Source organism: Thamnophis elegans, chromosome 1, assembly GCF_009769535.1.
Source record: "Thamnophis elegans isolate rThaEle1 chromosome 1, rThaEle1.pri, whole genome shotgun sequence".
Classification (NCBI taxonomy): Eukaryota; Metazoa; Chordata; class Lepidosauria; order Squamata; family Colubridae; genus Thamnophis; species Thamnophis elegans.
This window is the reverse complement of record NC_045541.1, coordinates 42,432,114-42,456,150: the sequence shown is the minus strand read 5'-3', so window position 1 is coordinate 42,456,150 and position 24,037 is coordinate 42,432,114. Positions and strand designations below refer to the sequence as shown.

The 24,037-nt window shown below is 38.0% G+C and overlaps 1 protein-coding gene across 4 annotated transcripts in view; it reads left to right on the top strand.

Annotated features, from left to right (window-relative positions):
* Positions 1-24,037, top strand: part of KYNU (kynureninase) — a 146,464-nt gene that overhangs the window by 73,587 nt on the left and 48,840 nt on the right. For 3 of the 4 annotated variants that reach the window (XM_032211771.1, XM_032211754.1, XM_032211762.1), the window contains 5 exons: positions 923-1,005; positions 13,714-13,775; positions 16,475-16,546; positions 18,813-18,887; positions 22,647-22,754. In XM_032211771.1, coding sequence (XP_032067662.1) covers positions 923-1,005; positions 13,714-13,775; positions 16,475-16,546; positions 18,813-18,887; positions 22,647-22,754 — 400 coding nt within the window. The remainder of the gene's footprint in view (positions 1-922; positions 1,006-13,713; positions 13,776-16,474; positions 16,547-18,812; positions 18,888-22,646; positions 22,755-24,037) is intronic. The other variant, XM_032211779.1, reaches the window with a different exon arrangement.

Genomic DNA, 24,037 nt, shown 5'->3' with positions numbered 1-24,037 from the left:
TGGATACACCTTGTGGCCAGGTAACATGGGCAGCTGATAATTTTGCCGACAAAACTTTGGGTTACTCCCTTTCATTCACATCCTTATGTGAGATTGAGACAGAGAGAGACATAAGAATACCTGGAAAATTAAAATGCACCTTCTCTTTTCTCCCCTTCCTTTTTCTATGACTTAATAGCTATATTTGCTCTTGCTTCTTCATTATGGTGGTTACTTAGACTCTGTTTGTAACACTGAAAAGTGGCATTAAACAATCCACATACAACGCAGCACAAAATAATATTAGATAACAGTTGACACATTATCTGTTGCATTTCAAACAACAATAGTAAAAAGAAAACTAAGAAATTTATTTATTTATTATTATTTTATTATTATTTTATTATTATTTTATTATTATTTTATCATTCATTTATTTATTTATTTATTTATTTATTTATTTATTATTTGCCACCCATCTTACCAGAGGCAACCCTAGATGGTTTATAATCAATGTGGACAAAGATGGCAAGATGCAGAGCAAAATACTCATGGACAGAGATAGAGTCTTATCTCACACCCATCATCCACCTCCAGTATAAAATGACTCTATCAGGGTCTCAGGCCAATTGGCAGAGCCAAGACTTCAGGCTCTTATGGAAGGTCAAAAGGGTGGGTGTGGATTGCACCTCAAGGGGCATGATGTCCCATAGGGCAAGCCATGGCAGAAAAGGATCTTCTGGATCCCATCAGCTGGACTTTATTGATCAACAGGGTCTACCCCATGCCCCTTCTGGCGGCACAGATGGGACGAGGCAATTCCATTGGGATGAGACAGTTCCTCAGGTAATCTGGAGGATTACCTTTCCATGTGTAGAATGTATATTATATTGTCCTTGCTGAAAGACTGTGTACATTTCCATCTGTTTTCTTTTTCTTTCAGAGGTGTCCATGGTCATTTCAATGGTAAACGTCCTTGGGCCTTAGGAGATGAGTGCATTGTTGAGCTTATGGCTGACCTTGTGGGTAAGAAAAGACTATTTTAAATTCTTTTTCTCCAACTTTATACCATGGAACTTTTCTTTGAAGATGTTTCTGGCCTTTTTTTCTGCTCTAATTGTTTCTCACTAAGTATGTGAAGTTAACACTGTATTTTAAAATGGCGAGGTGCAAAGATTTAATGCAGACAACACTATATGAGCAAATGTATGTCACTACTCTAATTGAGTCTGGGTTCTGGAATCGCCATGAAGTACTTGCTCTAAAGGAAACTTGGCATCCCTACAAATGTATATTCATGTCACAGTGAATCAATTATCATTCCTTTTGTTTACAAAGCAATAGTTGCCTGTTACATGATAATGTCTTTCATTGCTTCAAGAGAACCAAATGCTTAATAGGGCAGAATATGATTCAGAGATCATTTATAGACAAAGAAAAGATTTGGGGAGTGTAAATTGTTACTTGCAGAAGTCAGTCCCAAAGGTGCTTTTTCAAGGGGCAACTGGACTTTCTGGTTTTTCTTTGAAGATATTTCACTTCTCATCCAAGAAGCTTCTTCAGCTTTGATTGGATGATGGGGAATGGAGGGGTTTATACCACCCGGAGGTTTATATTTGTCACCGGGGTCACCTGAGTGGTGCAAATGGGTGTGGAACCTTCTTGGATGTGACCTTAATGACCCACTTAAATTATGCAAATGCAAGGAATATAAATCCTTCCATTACCCATCATTTAGTCACAGCTGAAGAAGCTTCTTGGATGAGAAGTGAAACATCTTCAAGGAAAAACCAGAAAGTTCTGTTGCCTCTTGAAAAAAGCATATTTGGGACAACCATGACCTGGATGACAGAAAATCTCCACAGACATTTTGCAGAAGTCAGTATTTCTCTAGGAGATATACAATCAGTTCCTAACACTAGTCACAAAAGCAATAGGGATCCTCTCCAGGTGAAGGAATGGCACTGAACAGTTCTAGCATAAATTATTGTACTGTGAGTGACATGAAATGCATTATCTCTACAAATGTATATTATTGTGAATGTGGATAATAATTATACTGATTGTAAAGTATTCTTTTGTGAATTAAATTTTGTATGAAAGTGTTGGTTATCTTTTATAGGAAATATTCTCCTTTCAGGAGATGTGGGGATATTTCTTAAATCAGCCTTGCTCTATATTAGCGAAGTATGTCTGTTTTACTGAGTTAAGTACTGAACTTCCAAAACTTATCTTTCTTTTTGCGTTTACCAGGAAAAGCCCTGGTTATATAATGGATAAACTGAAGGGCAAATTTTCCAAAATAACTGCTGAATGTGTTTTCTATTCCTTTCCATAATTATGCTTTTATACACATTGTAAAATGGACATGAAACAAATAGAAAAAGAATCTAGTTCTGTTTTGTTTCAAGATTGCCCAGTTAAACTGTAAGCAGTACCATCAGTGTGGTTTAGCTATAATTTACATATTTGATGTATGAGCACCATGTTCTTTTCTTTATTTTAGGAATCCCCCCCCCCACACCTTTCTTGGTAGTCGTTTGAAGTCACTGGCTGTCATACAGCAATAATTTAGGGACTTAAGAAAAAGAAGAAAATACCTAATTCCAAATGCATCATGGAAAATATCCTTGATTAATGTTGGTTGCCTACTGCATTCCTTCAATCTGTATTTAATATGCACAGATTAATAGTCTTCCTAATAAGCTTTCCATTCATCAATAGATTCACATATATTATAATTGCTGTAGAATTAATTCATTCACACCCTTCCCTAAAGAGCTCTGTGTGTGTGTGTGTGTGTGTGTGTGTGTAGTGGATGTATGCATTTATTTTGTGTATTCATATATTACTGTAATTTACTTTGGACTTTTGACTTGTTACACAGAGCAACACAAAAAAATAATACAGCAACAAAAATTAAATATTAAAACAAGAACAAATGATAAATGAAAAAGATGCAGATATCAGGCACTTTTCAATCCTTGAATGTCCTCTGAAACAAAGTTGTTTACTAATTTCTGCAAAACCATTAATCTGCATGCTAATTAGATCCAAAAAAGAGGCTCTCCCAAAGTATGTGGGCTGAAGCTGGAAAGCTTTGCTTGTAAGTCCTTGCTCTGTTGACCTCACATAATTTGGGAACTGCCAGAAAATGTTGGTAAATACTACATGCTGGGTGAATCAAATTTGTCATTTTTTTTAGTCCTATAACTAGTTAAGAACTAAGTCATATTAAATCTAGCATTTTTAATTCACCCAGAAATTTATGAGCATCGATTCAGATAACACAGAACAGGTGTTACATATTTGTGGCAGCCCTCATTCTCTATCACATGAAGTATTAAATTTTGCAGCTTCTCTAGTTCTTTTGAAAGACTGTCCCAGGTAGAGCACACTGAAGTGATCAAAGATATAATGGTCACCAGACAAGCAGTGTTGCTGGACCACTCTCTTCAAGTCCATTAGATAGATTTGGGCAAAGATGCCCTTGGCCAAGGCCTTTACCTGCCTGTTTAGGAATAGCTGGACTAGAATACCACTCCGTGAAGAGTTATCACCAGAGCTGGGAGATAATCCTGCACATACAGCAATTTGGCCTTACTGGAATTCAGCTTCAGCCTATTTTATCTTAGAGACCTCAACCGTTTTCAAGCACTGAGTCAGGACTTTATCAGCATCTTTGGCCCAGCCTATGTAGAAATTTGAAACAAATGAGATCTCACTCTGAACCAATGAATAACTTCTCAGTAGTTTCGCATATATGTTAAAAAATCAAGTGAGACCCAGCCAACCTGATTTCTCTTCCCCTAATACTACTAGATGGAACTACCCTTTCAGAAAGAAGTGAAACCATTGAAGCCCAATGTCCCAATTCCCATTGGTTGCAGGAAGTGTGATAGGATACCATGATCAATGCTATCAAATATTAAAGAGGTGCCTGTTGGGATCAAGAGGAATGTATTCCTCCATCCAGATCCCAATGCAAGTAATCATCCTGAGTACTTAAAATGACTTAAAGTGATCCAACTAATTCATTTTGGGGACAATATATAAATGAGGCTCCACCACCACCTCAACATTTCTTAAAATAGCAGTGGTTGGTCTAAGCAAGGTTTCTTGAGGGCAGGTACAGTACCACTGTCTCCTTTAAACTGGGACACAGTAATTCTTCTCTCATAGAAGTGTTGGCTGTCTTCTAGGATCTCCAAGGCACCAGGAGAGTTATAGATCAAGGTAACAGAGTTCATACTATAGTGCCGTGATGGCGAACCTATGGCACGCTGAGCCATTTCTTAGGGCATGTGAGGTGTTGTCCTATAAGTCAGCTGATTTCTGTATTTTTGGCCGGTTTTTGCCTGAAGCCTCTGGAGGGTGAAAAACAACCCAACGTGCAAATCAGAAGTTCAGGAACAGACTTCCGGTTTGTGCATTACACCGAGAAAAAAAAAGGTCCTACGGGCAACCTGGAAGTCCATTCCTGAACTTCAGGGTTGCATGTTGGGCCATTTTGCACCCTCCGGAAGTTCAGAAGGCTTCCCCAAAGCCTCTGGAGGGCAAAAAACAGCCCTATGGGGCAACCTAGAAGTCAGAAAATGGGCCGTTTCTGGCCTCCCAAGGGTCTGCGGGGAGCAGGGGGGCGTTTTTGCCCTCCTCAGGCTCCTAGAAAGCCTCTGGAACCTGGGGGTGGCGAAAAATGGGTCCACCATGCCATCGTGTGCCAAAAGTGGGGGGGGGGGGAGGGGAGTCGCATACACATGACCTTCCCTTGCATTCCCACCACTTTTGGCACGTGATGGCAAAAAGGTTAGCCACTCTATTGGAGGCCACAGCCTGAAAATAAGACATTGTTTCAGGGACTTTATCAGATTCTGTCAATGTAATAAGAAACAAATCATAGTGGTCAGGCAGAAGATCCTTTCATAATGGGGAATGGGAAACTTTAAACAAAGTGTTTTGATGACATTCCGCCTGTACAAATCTTAATAAACTGTTTTTTTCCAGAGTATAAGACGCTCTGAAGTATAAGACACATCTAGCTCTTGGGGAGGAAAACAAGGGGGGGGGAATCTCCCTCCGCCTACCAGCAATTTGCCTCCTTGCAGCAAACAGCAAACAGTACAGAAGATATACACTGTTTGCATTATTACATTTCAGACTATACTTGTACAGATGCTGTTAAAATTGGTTCACCGACAAAAGGGCGACCGTCAAAAACGTGCCCGACTAAACCGCAGTGACAAAACTGTGAGTTCTGAACTGCGCCAACGAATGAGCGCTGAATGGCGCCGACAACAGCGTGCCGACAGAAGGGCACTGTAAACCTAATCTTAACCCTAACGCTAACCCTAATCCTAAACGTAACGCTAACCCTAAACGTAACCCTAAACGTAACCCTAAACGTAACCCTAACCCTAAACCTAACCCTTACCTTAACTTAAATCGCCCTTCTGTCGACGCGCTGTTGTAAATCGCCCTTCTGTCGAAGTGCTGTTGTCGATGCGCTGTTGGCACATTGATGACGTCGCGGTTTTAGCGACACGGTTTTGTGAGCGTGCTTTTGTCGTGCACGCTTTTGTCGGGTCACGGTTAAAATTGATGTGGCTTTCTGGAAGTATAAATTATTCTCTGCTGTTTAAAAGAAGATACAATAGAACTGGGCCTCTTCAGATCAAGCATTTATTTTAAAAAGCTTCTTCATTTTGTTAAGTTGTCTAGAACAATAATATAGTAGTCTTTAAAAAAATAACTCTATTTGACCATTCTATAGGCATTTATAGTTATAGACCTACCTCCTTGCAGCAAAACAGTCTGATTAGAAGAAGAAAAAATCTGCCTCTGTCTCCCAGCAATTTGCCCCTTGCAGCAAACAAGATTTAAATTTAAGCATGGGTCTCCCGATGATCAGCTGTTTCAGGCTGCAGGGATTGCCATAGCCTATTGCCGCCTCCGCAAGCCCCATTTTCTCCATTTGCTGCAAGGAGGTAAATTGCTAGGAGGCAGAGGCCAAAGGGTGGGTAGAGGTGGGTGGGTGGGTCTACATTTGGTGTATAAGATGCACCCAAATTTTCACCCTCTTTTAGGAGGGAAAAAGATATGTCTTATACTCAGAAAAATATAGTATTTCATATATATTTTAATATACAGGTAGTCCTTGACTTACAACAGTTCTTTTAGTGACTATTTAAAATTACAACGACCCTGAAAAAGTGACTTATGACCGTTTTCACATTTATGACCATTGCAACATCCTTATGGCCTCTTGATCATAATTCAGATGCTTAGCAGCTGCTTCATATTTATGACAGTTGCAGTGTCTGGGTGTCATCTGATCACCTTTTGTGGCAAGAAAAGTCATAAAATGGGCCAAAACCTACTTAACAAATGCCTCACATAGCAACATAAATTTTGGGCTCAATTATGGTCGTAAGTTGAGGACTACCTATATATGATACAATATAGATCTAAACATGAGTTTGTACTCATGTGCTTACTCAGATTTATCTTTTTATCTTTCAACACTCACACTCCAGGCAGTGCTCATCTGGAGATCCCAAGTTAACCAAGGATGTACCTGGTTCACAAAGAGAGGTTTCTATGAATGCTTGTTGCTCCCTGATCTATGAATCATAACTGAGCATTGGGCATTTAAGGCAAGGGGAAAGGTTCTGTGCACTTTGAAGACATGATAGTTTTTATTTTGGAAGATCTGGTTTGGTTAAATTATATAACTTAATCCTAGAAGAGATCAGACAGGTTTCTGTTCTGACCCCCTCCTCCGTCCAGTAACGAATGCCAAGACAAGCTTAACTGGAATGTACTTTAATAGCAAGACACCAAGACCTCGGTGGCTGAAAGCCAAGCAGAAAAACAGATAAGACCTTGGCAGCAACTCAGACAAACTCAGGCAGCAATAAACACAGATAAGGCTTCTAGAGGATAGAAGGAACAATTCACTACTGGCCTCTGGCTCACTCTCCCTTGTCTCCTCCCCACTGGTCCAAGGCTCAGGTGCCTCCTGGTGGCTAACCAGCCTCTCTGCACCCTGCTCAGAGTCGGAACCCTGTCCAGAGTCCTTCAGAGCCGACTCAGAGGGCCCCTCGCGGAGTCTGGTGGCAGCTCCAATGGCACCTGCTGGGCCACAACAGGTTTCCATCTTTATTTTTACCTTATTGTTATTTACCTTGGTTTTGCTGGACTTTATATTTTATGTCATTTTGTTTTAGTAAATTGTTCCCTGCATTTTAAGACTTACTATGGATGTTTTAAGGCACATGGAGGCTCGGTGGCTAAGATGCTGAGCTTGTTGATCAAAAAGGTTGACGGTTTGAATCCCTAACACCAGGTCACAGTGTGAGCTCCCATTACTTGTTCCAGCCCTTGCCCACCTAGCAGTTCGAAAGCACGTAAAAAATGCAAGTAGAAAAATAGGAACCACCTTTGGTGGGAAGGTAACAGTGTTCCGTGGGCCTTTGACGTTTAGTCATGCCGGCCACATGACCACAGAGATGTCTTCAGACAGCGCTGGCTCTTCAGCTTTGTAACTGAGATAAGCACCGCCCCCTAGATTCGGGAGTGACTAGCAATATGTGCCCGAGGAACAATTACTTTTACCTTATGGATGTTTTAATATTCCTATAGTATATCATGTAGGCCACTGACATTCACTTAGATTGAGTTGGGCTAGAAATGGAATACATAAGTAAAGCATTGAGTAAATGATATGGTCACAGGGAAGGCAATCCTTACATCCAGTCCTATGATCATCATCACCATCATCATACCCCCTTATACAATAATTGATACCCATGAGAATCCCAGGTCATTGTAATGCTGTCTCTTATATCACATCTGATTTAACCTAGCTTGTCCTACGTTTATGCTGCTGTATCATGCAAAGCTGAGTGTCCCAACCTTTCTTAGGCTGCTGGTTTTACCTGGAGAATCAGATCTGCTCCATTTCTATGGAATTATGTGCCTCACACAGTTCACTTCTGCAGAGCAACCCATCCTGGTCTCAATAAGGTCTTCAGAAAGGTTTTTGCTACCATCGTCCATTTTGCAAATAAGGACAAATCGGGGTCCACAAAACAGCAGTGCTGCCTGGGAGGAAATCAAAGCACAGAGGGCAGCATAGCAACAAACAAAGCAATTACTGGCTGTGAATGTAACAGGAGAAAATGTAATGTAAAATCTGCCAGACAGCCAATAAATCTGTTTTTTACACATTGCTTGTTCCTTTGGTCAGGAAAAAAAATATCTGTTTTTTTATCCGAGTTTTGCAATGAAACATAATGTCACTTCTCAAGCAAAAGGAGTAAAAAAAAGTTTCCTCACGCAATACTAGATATAGCTTTCATATATTTTTCCAGTGCACGCTTCTTTGAATATGAGTGGACTTTTATCATTTGGAGTGGCATGTATTTTATTGTTGCAACAGTTTATTATTTCATTGTTTGTGGCACAATCAGCCAGATGTTCAGGCTGAATTTGACATTTCTGTCCACTTATCAAGTACTTCCCAAAGCTGCTGGTTTTCCATCAGATATTTTGAGATTGTACCCAAAACTACTACTATTGGTACTACCTTTGCTTTCTTTTGCCACTGTCATTCTATTTCTTTTTATTAACATTATCATTGATGGCGGTTATATTTTTATTTACTGTGTTTGTTTTCAAAATAGCACTTGAGTCCATTTTTTGCCGGAGCATAGATTGAGAATTGAATAGTGTCCTTTCAACCATTTGTACTTTCTTGGTTTGAGGTATTTTAATTTGGGGGTTTATTTCTTAACCCATATTTGTACACACAATATCATTAAATTTGCTGATCTCTTAGTGCTACCATGTACCATCCCTCCCTTTCCACAGGTTATTTTCCATCCCCCTGCCCCCAGTGGGTTTTTTTTTTACATCAAAATTCCAAAGAGTAGTTTGGCATTCATCTTCCAAGCTTATTGTGGAGACTCTAGCAAGAGTGCAGAGAAGAGCAACAAAGATGATTAGGGGACTGGAGGCTAAACATATGAAGAACGTTTGCAGGAACTGCGTATGCCTAGTTTAATGAAAAGAAGGACTAGGGAAGACATTATAGCAGTGTCCCAATATCTCAGGGGTTGCCACAAAGAAGAGAGAGTCAAACTATTCTCCAAAGCACCCAAGGGTAGAACAAGAAGCAATGGGTGGAAACTAATTAAGGAGAGAAGCAACTTAGAACTGAGGAGAAATTTCCTGGCAGTTAGAACAATTAATAACTTGCCTCCATAAGTTGTGAATGCTCCAACACTGGAAGCTTTTAGGAAGATGTTGAATAACCATTTGTCTGAAATGGTACAGGGTTTCCTGCTTAAGCAGGGGGTTGGACTAGAAGACCTCCAAGGCCCCTTCCAATTCTGTTATTCTACTCTATTCTAATTTCACTTTACTGATTTTACAGCAGGTTAATAAACTATCTCTCATTTTCCCCCATTTTCACCATGGGAACAAATTATTTTTTCAAGAATTCCAAATTGTGATCCCATTATGCCAACCATCTCAACTGGATAGTTACCAGATATTTTGCCTTTAGGCAAAAATTAAAGAGAAAAAAAGCAAGTACAGCATAAAACTTGATTAGAATATTCTCTGCTCACTGTGGTATTTTTCAATAAATGTTCATTTTCATTTAATAGGATGCAGCACATTTACCTAAAAGGGTTTGGTTTCTTTAATGCACTTGTCATATAAAAATAAACTAATTTAAATAGTTTGGTTGTTGATGCTTAACATTTTACAGAGGAGGAGGAGGAACGACTGGGGTTGGTTCTGCAAAACAGTGAATATTGTCTCTCATGGGATTTATTCAGGAACAGAATAAAGGCTGTACATAGCATTTCTTTTTGGCATTTAAAGGTTTATGGCTCTGTAATACCTGGCTTTTAAATGAGCACACATTTTCTTTTAAACGAAGGCTGCAATTGTTAAATGCATTGTGAAATACAAACTCAAGGTCCTTGAAGGCCTGGGCCCACTTAGTCCATTTTCCACCTCTAGTTAATATGCTAAGCAATGTAAGGAGGAAATAGCTCCCCCTCCATTCTTCCTTCTGCATTTTATTAATGTACTATAACCTTGCCAGTATTATCTTCTGATGGGATGAAATTGTCCTATTTCTCATTTCCTACACTTGTATTCGGTGAATATAATGAATACTTTCCAAAGTTACAGTAGAAGTAATGACCAAAGGCTGCTCTGTGTGTGTGTGTGTGTGTGTGTTTTCCTTCACAAAGAAGATTTATAAGGACATCTGGGTATTTAGGCTGTCCGTGATTTTTTTTTTTATTTTTTTATTTTTTTTATTTTTTTGTGGTGGATGAATAATGAGACCAAGGGAACAAACTTTATTTTGTCTACTGGACACTTGTTATTAAATATTGTAACATCTTAATTGGATCATAGAAACATTACTTCCAAAATGTGGTGCAGGCTGTGAAGCATCACCATTTTCCTAGGGCATACATAAACTGTTTTGTTGTCATGGAAATCTGTTTAAAAAAGCTTTTAATAAATATATCATTGTAAAGAAGTCCACATGAAAAATGTGATGTCATATTCAATATAGGATATTGGTAGACTTCTGAAGGTGAACTTCAGATTAACCATTTCTTTCTCAACTGTGCTTTATTCTGACAGAAAGTAGTTCTATTTATTTTTTCGATACACTTCGAAAGAAAATCAGGCTATAAAAGGGCCAGGTCTTGTTCTACTACTTTATCTATACCTTTTGATTTCCATTTGTAGAATATACATGACCCTTGATGGAACAAGAACATACAACAAAAAAGGAAGATGACAGTTGTTACCAAACTGACAGGGCATGTTATTACTGCAAGGTCTTTGGAATGCTGTATCACTAATTACTATTAATTATTAATTTTATAAAATTAATAATTACTGATTTTATAAAAAGCTCTGAAGACCCATTTATTTCCTCATGATTTCCTTGGACCAAGTTTCTTTGTATTTGGAAGCCAGGTTAATTCTATTATTTTTAAAATGCTTGAGGAGGATTGTGTAATTATTTTAATATAGGTTTTTAAAACTTCTTGCTACGCTTTCCTGTATATCATTTTTATTTTGTAAGTCACCTGGAGAGAAATTGTGATAAAGATAAAGCAGATATCTTGAGACTAGTTCTGTGCATGCATTGAATTAGAATATATCCTTCTAGAACACAAATACTGAGGGACAATATGTAAAAAGAATAACAAATACATTGCCAGAGCAGTTCTAGCCTAGAAACTAGCATTATTTACCAATAAAAGTTCAATTGCTAGGTAATAGAGTGCCAATGAAAAGTATTTAGGAAGGAACAAAATCAAAAGAGTTATTCTCCCTCTAAGAGTTATTTCATTGAGAAAATGTAATACAGAATGTAGTTCTGAAACTCTACTAGGCTTCTTAAGTTCAATTTGGCTTAATAAGGATGTTCCAGAGTCATTTGATTGTTATTTTTACTTTTGCAAATAGGAGGGAGAAATCATTGCCATGGGGTCCAAAATTCACCCATAAGATCCCAGAGCAACTGTAGGTTGCATAATACCAGTTATTCACTGTAATCGGACTAAAGTGTAAGTTTAGAGGTTTGCTTCAGAACATAATATGTCTGGATCAGCCCTATATAATGGTTTATCACATATCTCCATTGGTTCCATTCTTATTTCTTAACAAGGCTGTGAAGATGTTCAATAGAAGACTATGTATATCAGGATTGAACTCTCTGAGCTTGTTTTCTTGCAGATGTTTCATTACCCAACTAGGTAATGTCATCAGTGGTAGAAGTGAGTGGGGTTTGCTTTTTGTTTATATACTACTGGTTTCTTGTGTCAATATTGGTGGAAATGGTTTTGAACATTCCTTGATTGGACTGTTGGTTACTGTTTGATTGTTGGTGGAGTATTAATCTTGGTGTTAATTTCTGCTTATCTCTATGCGGATTGGTGGCAAGGGATGTTGTGGTCTTTTAACTTTTTGAGTCTCTTTTGAATGGTATGCGGATGTTGCATTTGAGGGAGCTATTTGGAAACTCCACTGCTGAACACCTGAGAAGCTATAGTATTGTTTAAATTCTCCACTTTTTTCATTAAAATTATTTCTGGCTTCTTTCCTTTCAACATCCCACCTTTATCATCAGCCCTCAGGTTTTTCTGCTATTTTCTCTCTTGAGAGACACACCTTAAAAATGTGCTTAACAAGTCAGACTGAAATAAGAATATTCTTAAAAGGGTTTTCTGATTAGCAAGTATATTTCCATCCAGATTGTGAGGGATAATTGCTCTTTCATTTTTAATATGAATTCACTCGTCCTTTTCTCTTATCTGATCAACTGATAGAAATTGGAATGGATGTTGCTCTTCAAAGTGTGTTGGGAAAATCCATTAGTAGTGGCTGTGATGTCCATTTAGTTGTGTTTTTAATAACATCAGAATTCTGGATTCCTAGTTGAGAACTAGTTATAAATCAGTGTTATATATGCTGTAATAAACGTTTGAGTAAGATTTAAGCAAAGTCTTCATTTTTATTGGCATGTGTTTTGCAGTGATCACTTCAGTAAAAGACTATTGCCTCTAGCAATATTTGGAGTCCTCAACTTATGACATCAATTAGGGCCTGAATTTACTAAATGCTGTGGCCATAAATTGTGACTGCATCATTTAGTAACAACTATTCCTGCAGTTTCAGGTCCTGTTTTTTAAGCAAATCCTATATTGATAGGCGAGACTACTTTCTGCCAGCTTCCCACAAAGTCACTGAGGATGCCAGCAGAAAGTTTTAGTCCCAGGCTAGAGGCAAGTGGCTGCTGCCGGAAGAGTGCAGGAGAGGGTCAACAAGTATGTGCGAAGATTGTGTGGGAAGGGTGTGCGAAAAATGTGGGAGTTAGGAAGGGTGCACAAGAGATGTGGGTCAGAGAGGATGTGAGGGAGTATATAAGAGGCATGGCACAGGTTGGGGATGTGCAAGGTTGGACAAGTTGCATTAGAGGCATAGATTTGGGGAAGATTCACAGGTATATACAAGTTGCCAGTGTGATACAACTGCAAAAGGGTTGTGGTAAGGTGCATAGGTGTGGGAGATTGACCCCAGTGAGTTGCTACTTTCCCTACCAGCTTCCCAATAGAATTTCTGGGGAAGCTGGCAGGAAAAATTGTAAATGGGGATCACATGATCACAGTGTGTCGCAACTGGTCAAAAGTGTGAAGTGATTGTCAAAAAACCATATTGTGATTTTATGACTGCAGGTTTCTTGGATGGCCAGAACTCTGAAAATGGATCATAACCGGGATTCACTCAGCCCCATTGTAACTTTGAATGGTTGTAGGTTAAGGGCTGCCCATAATTATTTATATGGAAAATATATATTTTCATACCAAAGCACAGTCCTGCTGTACAGTCCTGTACATAATGAAAGCTAATCAACAGATGGATTTTAAGGAAGGAAATGTTGCTGCCTCATTATCTACTTCATTTGCCACACTAGACTGGTAAAAAATAAATATTTTCCTGCTAAAGTAGCGTATTGAGCCGGTCAGGGAAATATTTTCATTTCATTGGTCCATTGTGACACATCAAAGACATATTTACCTTTCAGTCATTGGAGAGACTTTTGACAGCAAGCTAATATCATGGGAGTTTCAACATCATTGGAACAGACCTTGCATAGGACAAAAGGAAAACATCTGTGTAATTGCTTTTCAGGGGCTCGTAATGAGGAGGTAGCATTAATGAATGGTTTGACAGTTAATCTACATCTCCTAATGGTAAGTCATAATAACCTACATAGTGTCTAGCTACATGAAACTATGCAATAGATAGTCCATAATTTGTTTGTGCATCTGTTGAGGCATTAATACAATGTGGTAACTCTAGCTGGATTAAAATTTGTCCTTTGGTATTTGGGTTTAGGAATTCTGAATATGTACTAAAATAAATATCTTGGGTTTACAAACACACCAAAACAAAAACAAACAAAAAATGGTTATGTATCGTTAAGGTGAGAATTGACATGAGTGATAGCACAGTAGTGATGGAATGAAGTGACTCATTGCTTGCCTTCAAATCACAGCAATAATATTTTGGGCTGTCTAATGACAGTGCTTTGACATGGAGCTAATCAACATTTAGGTTTCAAATGTCATGGAAACTGTCTTAAAACCAGATATGCAAACATACTTACAAAGAAGAAATAGAAGATAGATACCCAACTCCTACTTACATCCTCCTCCTAGGCGTATTTGGTACCACAGGACATGAAAACAGTGTCTGAGGGTTTGGTAGCTTTTAAGAGATAATAAAAGAAATTAGTAGACTTCCTGGTCATATAAGTTTATAATAGGATAGGCTTGAACTTTGCAGAAAGAGCAAGTATACCTTAACTATCATGTTAAAAATCATCTGTTCAAAAATAGGTTATATGCATTCTTTGTTTTTGAAAATTTAGCCCAAGCTCACTGAATCGTATTTCTCTCTGATTTATGACCCTCAGCATTATTTTTCCTGTTTTAATGTTTTCTGTTTGATATTTTGGCATGTCAGTTTCTCATATTATTTAGAGAAAAATGGGAAACTAATTTTTCTAGAACCATCTTTTGAGTCTGGTCCAAAGTAGAATGTCCATTCTTGGATATGATTGAAGTTAAATCAGGCTGTGTACCATGGCACCAGATCAGGCCAGATGGATATCTCTGGTTAGTGCATATGTTTATTTTTTAAAAATGTATACACTAGAAAAGGTTGGTTTCTAAATAACATCAACAGATTTTTATCAGGCACTTAAAAGCAGAATTTAAAAGTATGAACAATTCTTGCTTCCAAGTGTCTCCGAAGTGACATTTTGATTGTTACCCCGACATCCTTCAGAAGCTATTACAATGCAGAATAACTTACTGGCCAAGGAACTATAGGAGTTATTTCTTTCAATTTTACAGAAGTGAAAGGAATACAAAACTTTAGGGATACAAAGAATAGACCTTCTGAGGAACACTTATCACACTTTCTGTATAGACGATTAGAAATTGATCACAACAGAATAATATAGTGATATTTCTATCTAGCCCTTTACCTTTTCATAAAAGTTTTCTGATTTTTTTTATTTATGCTGCATTTATATATAGTATATGATACCTTAGAATAGCTTGTTCTAATGTATTCTCCAAGTAATATTCTGAAATATACTAGATTTTATTCCATTTTATAGGTTATAAGAAAGTTATTTTTACTTTTTTTATTAGACAGAAAAACTAGGAAATATATAAACAGATGTTGTTATACTGTAATACTCATAAACTCTCTCTCTCTTTTTGTTAATTCTAGTTAAAGTAACATTTGAGTTGCCACCAAGTGCCTATTCCTATTTTAGGACCAGTGGTGGGTTTCTGATATTTTTAGAACCTCTTCTGTGGGTGTGGCCTGCTTTGTGGGAGTGGCTTGCCAGCTATGTGACTGGGTGGGCATGGCCAACTTATAAAATGTGGTGAAACTCAATTAACAACGCTCTTGCTTAGCAACAAAAATGTTGGCTCAGAAAGTCTGGCATTTGAAGCACGCAAGTCTTAAAGCTGTCAAGTTACAAGACCTTTGCACCCCTAACCCTTTAGAAAAAAAAAACCAGGGGTGTTTAAACTTGACAGCTTTAAGATTTGTGGACTTCAACTCCCAGAATTCCTCCTCCAGTCATGTTGGCTCAGAAACGTTGGCATTGAAGTGTGCAAGTCTTAAAGCTGTCAAGTAACAAGACCTTGCACCCCTAACCCTTTAGAAAAAAAAAACCCAGGGGTGTTCAAACCTGACAGCTGTAAGACTTCAAGGTTTAGATAGGACTCTTAGAGGTGGGTGGGGTGATTGGTGAGCCAGCCAATCAGTGAGCGCCGGGCGGGGCAAGCATGGTGTGGACGGGCAGGAGGAGGGAGCTAGAACCAGTTCTAAGCATCACCATAGAGTTGTGGAACCTCTTCTATAGAAGAGGTTAGAACTGTCAGGAACCCACCCCTGTTTAGGACAGAATTTACAAATTTGCAATAGAGCAAGCGAATTGAGAAAAAAATTGTTTTGCATTTGAATTCCTAAAGCATCTTCAAGTCATTTTATTTCCTATTGCAAGAAAAAAAAATTATGAAGAAATATGCTAATCGTTTTCACTGCCCATAAGAAAATATGTAGAACATCTAGATATCTGATTGTGTGATATAAAGATAAACTTATATGTATTGATTATTTTGTAAGAGCCATTGTGGTGCAGAGTTTAGAATGCCAGCTCAAAGTTGACTCAGCCTTCCATCCTTCCGATGTCAATAAAATGAGGAACCAGACTGCTGGGGGCAATATGCTGACTCTGTAAACTGCTTAGAGGGGGCTGAAAAGCACTATGAAACGGTATATAAGTCTACGTGCTATTGCTATCTTTTCAGTGAATTAATTAATATTTCATTTCAGATAATATAAATCTGTTTTATTTTTACAGTTGACATTTTTTAAGCCTACGTTCTATCGCCATAAAATCCTTTTAGAAGCCAAAGCATTTCCTTCTGATCATGTAAGCAATTAATATTTCAACATATTTATGCTATACAATTTTGTAAGTTGCCAAAAAAAGGTAATCTTACCTGATTATTTATTAGATGCTGTTATTTTTTTAAAAATAAACCTTTAAAATCCCAGTTAGGCACAATACTTTTGAGTGACATTTTTTTAAACTGATTGGCCTTTTGTTCAAATAAAAATTGTATGGGAGTAAAAGATTGAATTGCCACACTGATTGATTAGTCTTTTAAAGATACTGAGCAAGCTATTGACCTAAATCAACAACAGGTTGTAAATGTTTTATTAATTCTTGTTGCTGTTTTACTTTATGAAACCAAATCAATACAAAGCTCACACCATTAACAGTTTTATATCCCCAGACAGATAGAGAAATTCTTGTTGAGGGTGCTTTGGATTACTAAGTCAAACATTTGTGTGCTACACAGTAGGACAATAGCCAATGCATCACAGATTTAAACACATTAATCTTCACATTTGTGAGTCACCACTGATAACTCAAACTTAACAAAATGCTTAAAAATTAATGAGAAATTTGTTCAATTAAACATTATAACATTCCCTCCAGTAGACTTATCATACGGAATATTGCAAATCAATTGGATTTAAAAACAAAAAACAAAAACAAATAATTGCCATTCATAAGTTGCATATAATACAGCTTCCATTTTTCAAGGTAATATGTTTGGGAAAAATATTACCGTATATATATATATTCAGCATTCAAACAGGGCCATTAAATCCAAAAGACTATATAGAATGTAATTGTACAACTGGAAAAAAAAGTTGCTGATGTTAACATGGGATACCAGCTCCAGACATCCAATCCTAATTCTTCCAAGTAACACTGTCTGCAAAAGGAAATCATAATAGTGCTTTGTTCTTCCCAAAGTAGGAAAGAATTAGAAGGAAAAAGGAGACCTTCCCATTGAGCCTTTTCTGTGCTATGATCCAGCATTGCTAGTGGCTCTTTGGGAACAGGCAAGCAGATTATATCTGAAGTAATTGGCCTTCCATAGCCCAATCATAATGAGAGAGAAATGAGCAACCCAGATGATTAATATGCTGTTCCTCATGAAAAGGATCTGCTATTTTTGACATCTCCTAAACTTTCGATATTGTCCAAGGGGATCACCAATAACTTTTGTCCCCAAAACAAGTCCTAGGAAACCCAACCCTGCTCAATAGCAAAACCACAGGCAAGGTTGAACATCCCAAAGGTGCTTTTTTAAAAGGTATCTGAACTTTATATTTGTTTGAACTGAATCTTCTTTATGAACTGAAGTAGCTTCTTGGGTGAGAAGTGAAACATCTTCAAGAAAAAACAAAGTCTAATTGTCTTGAAAAGGCACCTTTGGGACAATCATGACCTGGATGACTGAGAATCTCCACAGGCATGGTTGGACAAGTGCTGTCACATACTGGGACTATGTATCAAGTTATCTGGATTCACATATGGTGTGGCTCCCTAATCTGTGTTATAAAAATATAGATAATCCCAAGGTAGGCACACTCTTTATTACCATCTAATGGTCTACTGAATATTTATTCCAGGTCTAGTAGCCATAAAATATGTCATTGTAAACAATGCTGGGTCATAACACAATAATTTGTCAGCAAAATAACTTAGCACTATTCCTATCTTGGAATCTAAAGAATTGATACCATGTATGTCTCATTCAGGGACCCAGTGGCTAAGACACTGAGCTTGTCAATAAGAAAGGTTGGGAGTTTGGCGGTTCAAATCCCTAGCGCTGCATAAAGGAGTGAGCTCCCGTCACTTGTCCCAGCTTCTGACAACCTAGCAGTTTGAAAACATGTAAAAATGCAAGTGGAAAAATAGGGACCACCTTTGGTGGGAAGGTAACAGCGTTCAGTGTGCCTTTGGCATTTAGTCATGCTGGCCACATGACCACGGAGACGTCTTGGGACAGTGCTGGTTCTTCGGCTTTGAAAGGGAGATGAGCACCGCCTCCTAGAGTCAGGAATGACTAGCACATATGTGCGAGGGGAACCTTTACCTATGTCTCATTCAGTGTTATCTACTCTGATTCACAAAGACAGGCATTTCACCCTGCCTACTATTTCATCCTTTAAATCACGAATCCCGGTTATTTAATCTGCTGTAAAATTATTTCAGGCAGACTTTTGCATATCCTGGATCTAATGTATTAATTAATTGTTGACATTTATAACAAAATGATTTTTGTTTTGTTTTTACGTCTGTTCACTTTTTTAAAGTTATATTTTTTTCCCCACAGTATGCTGTTGAGTCTCAGCTCCAGATTCATGGGCTTGATAGGGAGAAGAGTATGCTTATGATTCAACCTCGAAAGGTTTGTGGAACATGGTTTGCATCATACTAGACAACTCATGGCCTTCAGCATGCATGAAGCCCTCAGCACACCACTTAAAGCATAAACAATGGTACCATTGTATTTTCGCAGCAAAGTGGCCAAATTTCACTGAGTCTATTTTTCTTCAGCAACAAACCATTGTTGATCCTCCTGAAACTCCTACTCAAAAATATCCCATGGTTACAGTTTTTTCAGGCCAGTTATGGCCCTTTTTTGTTTTTCTGAAGTTTTGGTCAGATATTGGAATAGGAAGTCTTGGGGGATAATTGTTTCCATCCTTATCCTCATCCTTAAAATCCAGGAAAACAACTCCTAACTTTCTCTTCCCCCCCCCCCTCAGAGTTCTACATACATGTATTTTATATTAATAAACTTCACGTTAATTCCTTCCTTAATGTGGAGATTAGAATGATTGTGATTCCCAGCAGCTTGTTAACTAGTAGCCTACATACTTTTATAGCAATGGTAGATAAATTTACTATTAATTTATTTTTGAAAGAAAAAGTTAATGTTAGAGTAGTATTCCTGTAGTTTTCTCTGCCTAAATTGCTTTTCTCATGATAGTTTCACTTGTGGCAATAACCAGAAGGCAGAAACCATGTGTTCTGGTTATGAGACATTCATGCACTGGATACTGTTTCTTAACCTTGGCTACCTTAAGATGTGTGGACTTCAATGCCTAGAATTCCTCAGCTAGCATGGCTGGTTGAGGAATTCTGGGAATTAAAGTCCACACATCTAAAAGAGGCCAAGATTGACAAATACTGCAGTGGGGGACGGGGACATGCTGGACAAGGTTAAGGAAACAGAAGCAGGAAATAAGCTTGATGGAAAGGATGAAACAGTTACTAGAATGTTGTGGAAAGAAATTTGAATTATTAGGTAGACAGATCAAGAAGCTGAACATTAGTCTACACAGTTACAAGAAAATGAAGTCTAGTTTGGAAACTGATAGTTATTTAACAATTATATAGAAGTTTATTTTCATATGTAAAGTTTTAGTAAGGATTGCATATTCTATAGGTCGAAACATTCCAGAGCACTAAACAATAAAATAGCGAACGAACATAATTCCCTACCTTTGTATATCCACATGCCACAGTTCTTAACAAAAACCTTTTATGACAGAGATATTGTCATCGTAGTAAAGTTTCTGGTTAGGAAAGAAGTGATTTCCAAATTTATATTAAAAATTGCATTTCAGTTGTTTGACATGAAGAAAAGTTTTTCAGCGAAGAAACTCCTCTCAAGTTCTTCTTGATAGATGTTGAAAGATAATTATGATAATAGAAATTACTTTCAAATTAGTAAATCTTATGCCAATTTTTTGCAGTGATGTATTTAACTTAATTTGGAGTTTGCACTACTTAATTGATCCCTTGGTGGTGATATGTTTTATATCATTCCTTGCAGCGAGGAAGTGAAGAAGGGATGGAATGATTTTGGCTTTAAAGCATCAAAAGATCTTGGGGTCCCCCCCCCTTCATTGAATGTTTTTCTTTAGTTAATAACTTAAGAGGTTTTTTTTCATCTTTGGGCTATTTGAATCTTATTATTCTGAAATACAGATAACATTGAGTAAAACATTTAAGAGCTTTCTGTGGGATATGGGCTGTTTCTGAAAGTATCAAGAGGAATGTATGAGTTAGCTTTAATCTTGAGAGGAGTTCCTTTAATAATCTTTTAATCTTGCTCTTTGCTGAATTTATCAAAATACTTTAAACTCCAAGGTTGCCAAATAAGACCTTTGTGTGACTGAAAAAAACATAAAATACATGCATTCATTCATTCATTCCATTTACTCCTTGATTCTTTTATTAACTACTTTACCATTTCTTCTTTTCAGTCCCCTAACAATAGTTGTTTTTCTACAAAATTCTATTCACCAATAATCACAATGCAGTGAGGTGCGGTGACGTTTATGGCTGGTGACGCAGTGACATCATCACAATCAGATTTACAAACATTAAAATCCTACAAATTATCTTAGCCAATATTTGATTGGCAGCAGTTAATGGGGTATGTTTAAAGTCTCATATCAGCATTCTTTACACATACTGTAACACACAAAAAAGCACATTTAATTGAAAAAAATAGAAGTTATTATGGGTCTTACCTTTACTTATAAATGAAGTCCATCCGTCGCTCCTTATGAACAAAAGCATCTATAACTTGTTGGTAGAATTTTTCATTGTCTTCTTTTAGTTTTAAAAGTCTCTATGTCTCGATGGCGATCACGGCCAGGAAAGAAAGTCATCCTTGATTGGTCTTGTTCCGACTGTATGTTTTTAGTCTCTTCAGTGCTGAAAATGACCGCTCCACCGATACTGTTGTAGCTGGAACAGTGAGCACAAGCTGAAGCAACTTTGTGGCCTGAGGAGCTGTCTGAATGAGATCTTTCTGGGCCCAAAAGCTGTGCAGGAGATTTACATGTATCCCTGATCACTTGTGAGCTGTACAGTCCAACAAGATCCGCCTTCAGTTTCACAAAATCAAAAAATTTAGCATATTTTGAAAGACTCTGCAGTTTCGTGTCATCAGAACGTCGGGACATTTCACTAAATTTTGCGCAATCCACCAAACCAAGGAAAGTCAACTCACCAAAATGATCAACGTAGCCTGCATTTGATGGCTTATGTTCTCCAAAATGTTACAAAACAGTCGTTTTTGTTCAGATATAACCGACTTTCTACGTCCAGTCCCTGTCAGGCCAAGTGAGCTGCATTTCTTCTCAAATCGGTCATATAAATTGTTGAACTCCAGTTTCATGCGCTCAAGAGCTGCAAATGTGTTGCGGATGCGTGCAAGACAATATTCAATGTCCATCATTTTGTTTTGCAGTACTTTAAAAAGTGTGTCAGTTTCATTGAAAATGTCCTCATATGCCATAAAGAGAAAGTATGTTGATTGTTTTGACAGCCATCGATTGTATTCTGCTGCCATTAGTGTGTCATTGTCCCAGCTGTTAGGATTTTCTAGAAAGACATGAAATAATGTGCACAGATCATTTTGGTGCGTGCTTATTGTCTGCACTAGCCTAGAGTTAGAACTCCATCTTGTGGGTGCTGCTCTGGGTAAACAGCTCTTGACAACATCATCCAGCAAGTGAGTGTGCTTTGGGGACTTGCTGAAAAATGTCACTAGTCCCTCAGCTGTTTTAAAAAACATGCGACACTCTGGCATGCACTTTGCTGAATGCGAAAGCACCAAGTTCAGCTTGTGTGCGTAACAGTGTGTAAACATGGCTTCAGGCACTATTTCTTTTATTTTAGCTTGCACGCCATTACGTTCTGATGCCATTACAGTGGCCCCATCGTAGGTCTGAGCTACAAGCTTTCCACACAGTCATACTTCTCCAACACTCTCAGGATATACTCAGCAATTGCAGGACCCGGAAAATACAGTGGATGTCTCCAAATCTAGCCTGTCATCTTTCTCAGCAAAAGCATGTAAGAGTTCAATATAGTTTCCACGATTGGTAGACTCTGCACTTTCATCATTTACACGAAATGCCTGCTGTTGTTTGGCGAGGAAGCAGGTGACATTGATGAGATCTTTTAAGACTGAGATATGTTGGTTTTCCTTTACCTTAGCATTGGGGATGTTGATGTTGAGTCTGCGTTGTTCGTCTAAAGCTATGTCTATGCTGGACATGCCAAACGTTTTTAGTGTGCTCTGACTTTGTATGTGGGTGGTCAACTGCTCATGTTTGATGAGGCTTCTTTGCAAATTCTTCAGGTCGCAATATCCCATCTGAGTCCAGACACTGTCGCAAGTCAAAGAAAAGAAGGCAGGAAAAACAGAAAAGGCGGTTTCTTACTGAACATCCACACAGCCAACCTTTTCGTGGGTACCACTCAGTTTGGAAAGAGCGGGTGTTCTGTCCATTCCTCTGAAGAAGGCCATTTAGCTCCGGTGTTGGTCTTCCTTTAATTATTACTTCCTTCTTTGATTGAAAGTCCAGTTTAGAAAAAAAAATTAGTTTAGAAATGTAATCCTCCATTTTTGAAAGTGGAAAAGGTAGGGAGAAAAATGAATGACTGCACTTGACTTTTTAACTCTTGACTGCATGAGTCGCGCTCTGTGGCTGTCATCACTTACTCTGCTGCCGCTGAGTCATAGGAAGAACGAGCGCCCTCTACTATGAGGCAGGAGAACTGCGTGCCTCACCTAATCTGACTTTTCAGGCATTTTATGATTGCTTAGCACAAGAAACACGTTCCACACATAGTTGTTGACAAAAACACTCCATTTTATATTATATAGATCAGCTAAACTATTAAAAGTGACATACAGAGAGACAGCAATATGGTCTCATTACAGATCATGTAAAACAGTTAAGCAGAATCATCCACGGTGAAGCAGCAGCTAGCTCAGCCTCACCTCAGTTCTCCCCTGAGATGCTGAGCTGAGCTCGCTGCAGCCTCATCGTGGATGATTCTGCTTAACTGTTTTACATGATCAAATACCAAATAATGTAAAACTGGTGAAGTTAAATGGAAAATAACTTTATGGTACAGATCAGTAGGTAAATGCAAGCATTTAATTTATTTTTTCCTTTTATATATTTTTTCATGATGAGAGTGGTGAGGCTGTGCCTCACTTGCCTCATCTGACTGCACATCACTGTCACAATGATTTATCTTCATATAATGATAAAACTATATTTTGTATTTTTAAAGCACTTTTAAGTGCTCTGAATGTTTTACATGGATTCTTGGAAGTCACAAAAAGTTTAAAGGTTAAGTTTTGGACTGACATGACTTTACTATCAGGTTAACTTCTGAGCATTACATTTTAACAATTCAGAGAAACTGGAAAAAATTAAGAAAAGTTTCAGAGGTGCAGAGAATAATCTTTATGAAGGAATTCAAAGGAGCTGGACCTTGAGAGCAGAAAACTCAAGAGGGGTAGGAGAGCACATTTCAATCGCTGAAATAATTTCACACAGAAGAAAGTCAAAAGCTGTTCCTTAACACTATAAAGGGCAGGGTATTGAGGAATGGATTTCAAGTATGGGAAGGAATACTCCAAATGAAGGTTACAAGAATTGAGGGGGCTGAACTTGACTTCCCCACAAACTAACTTGAAAGCTAATTAAACAAGCACAGAAATCTAAGTCCTGCGAA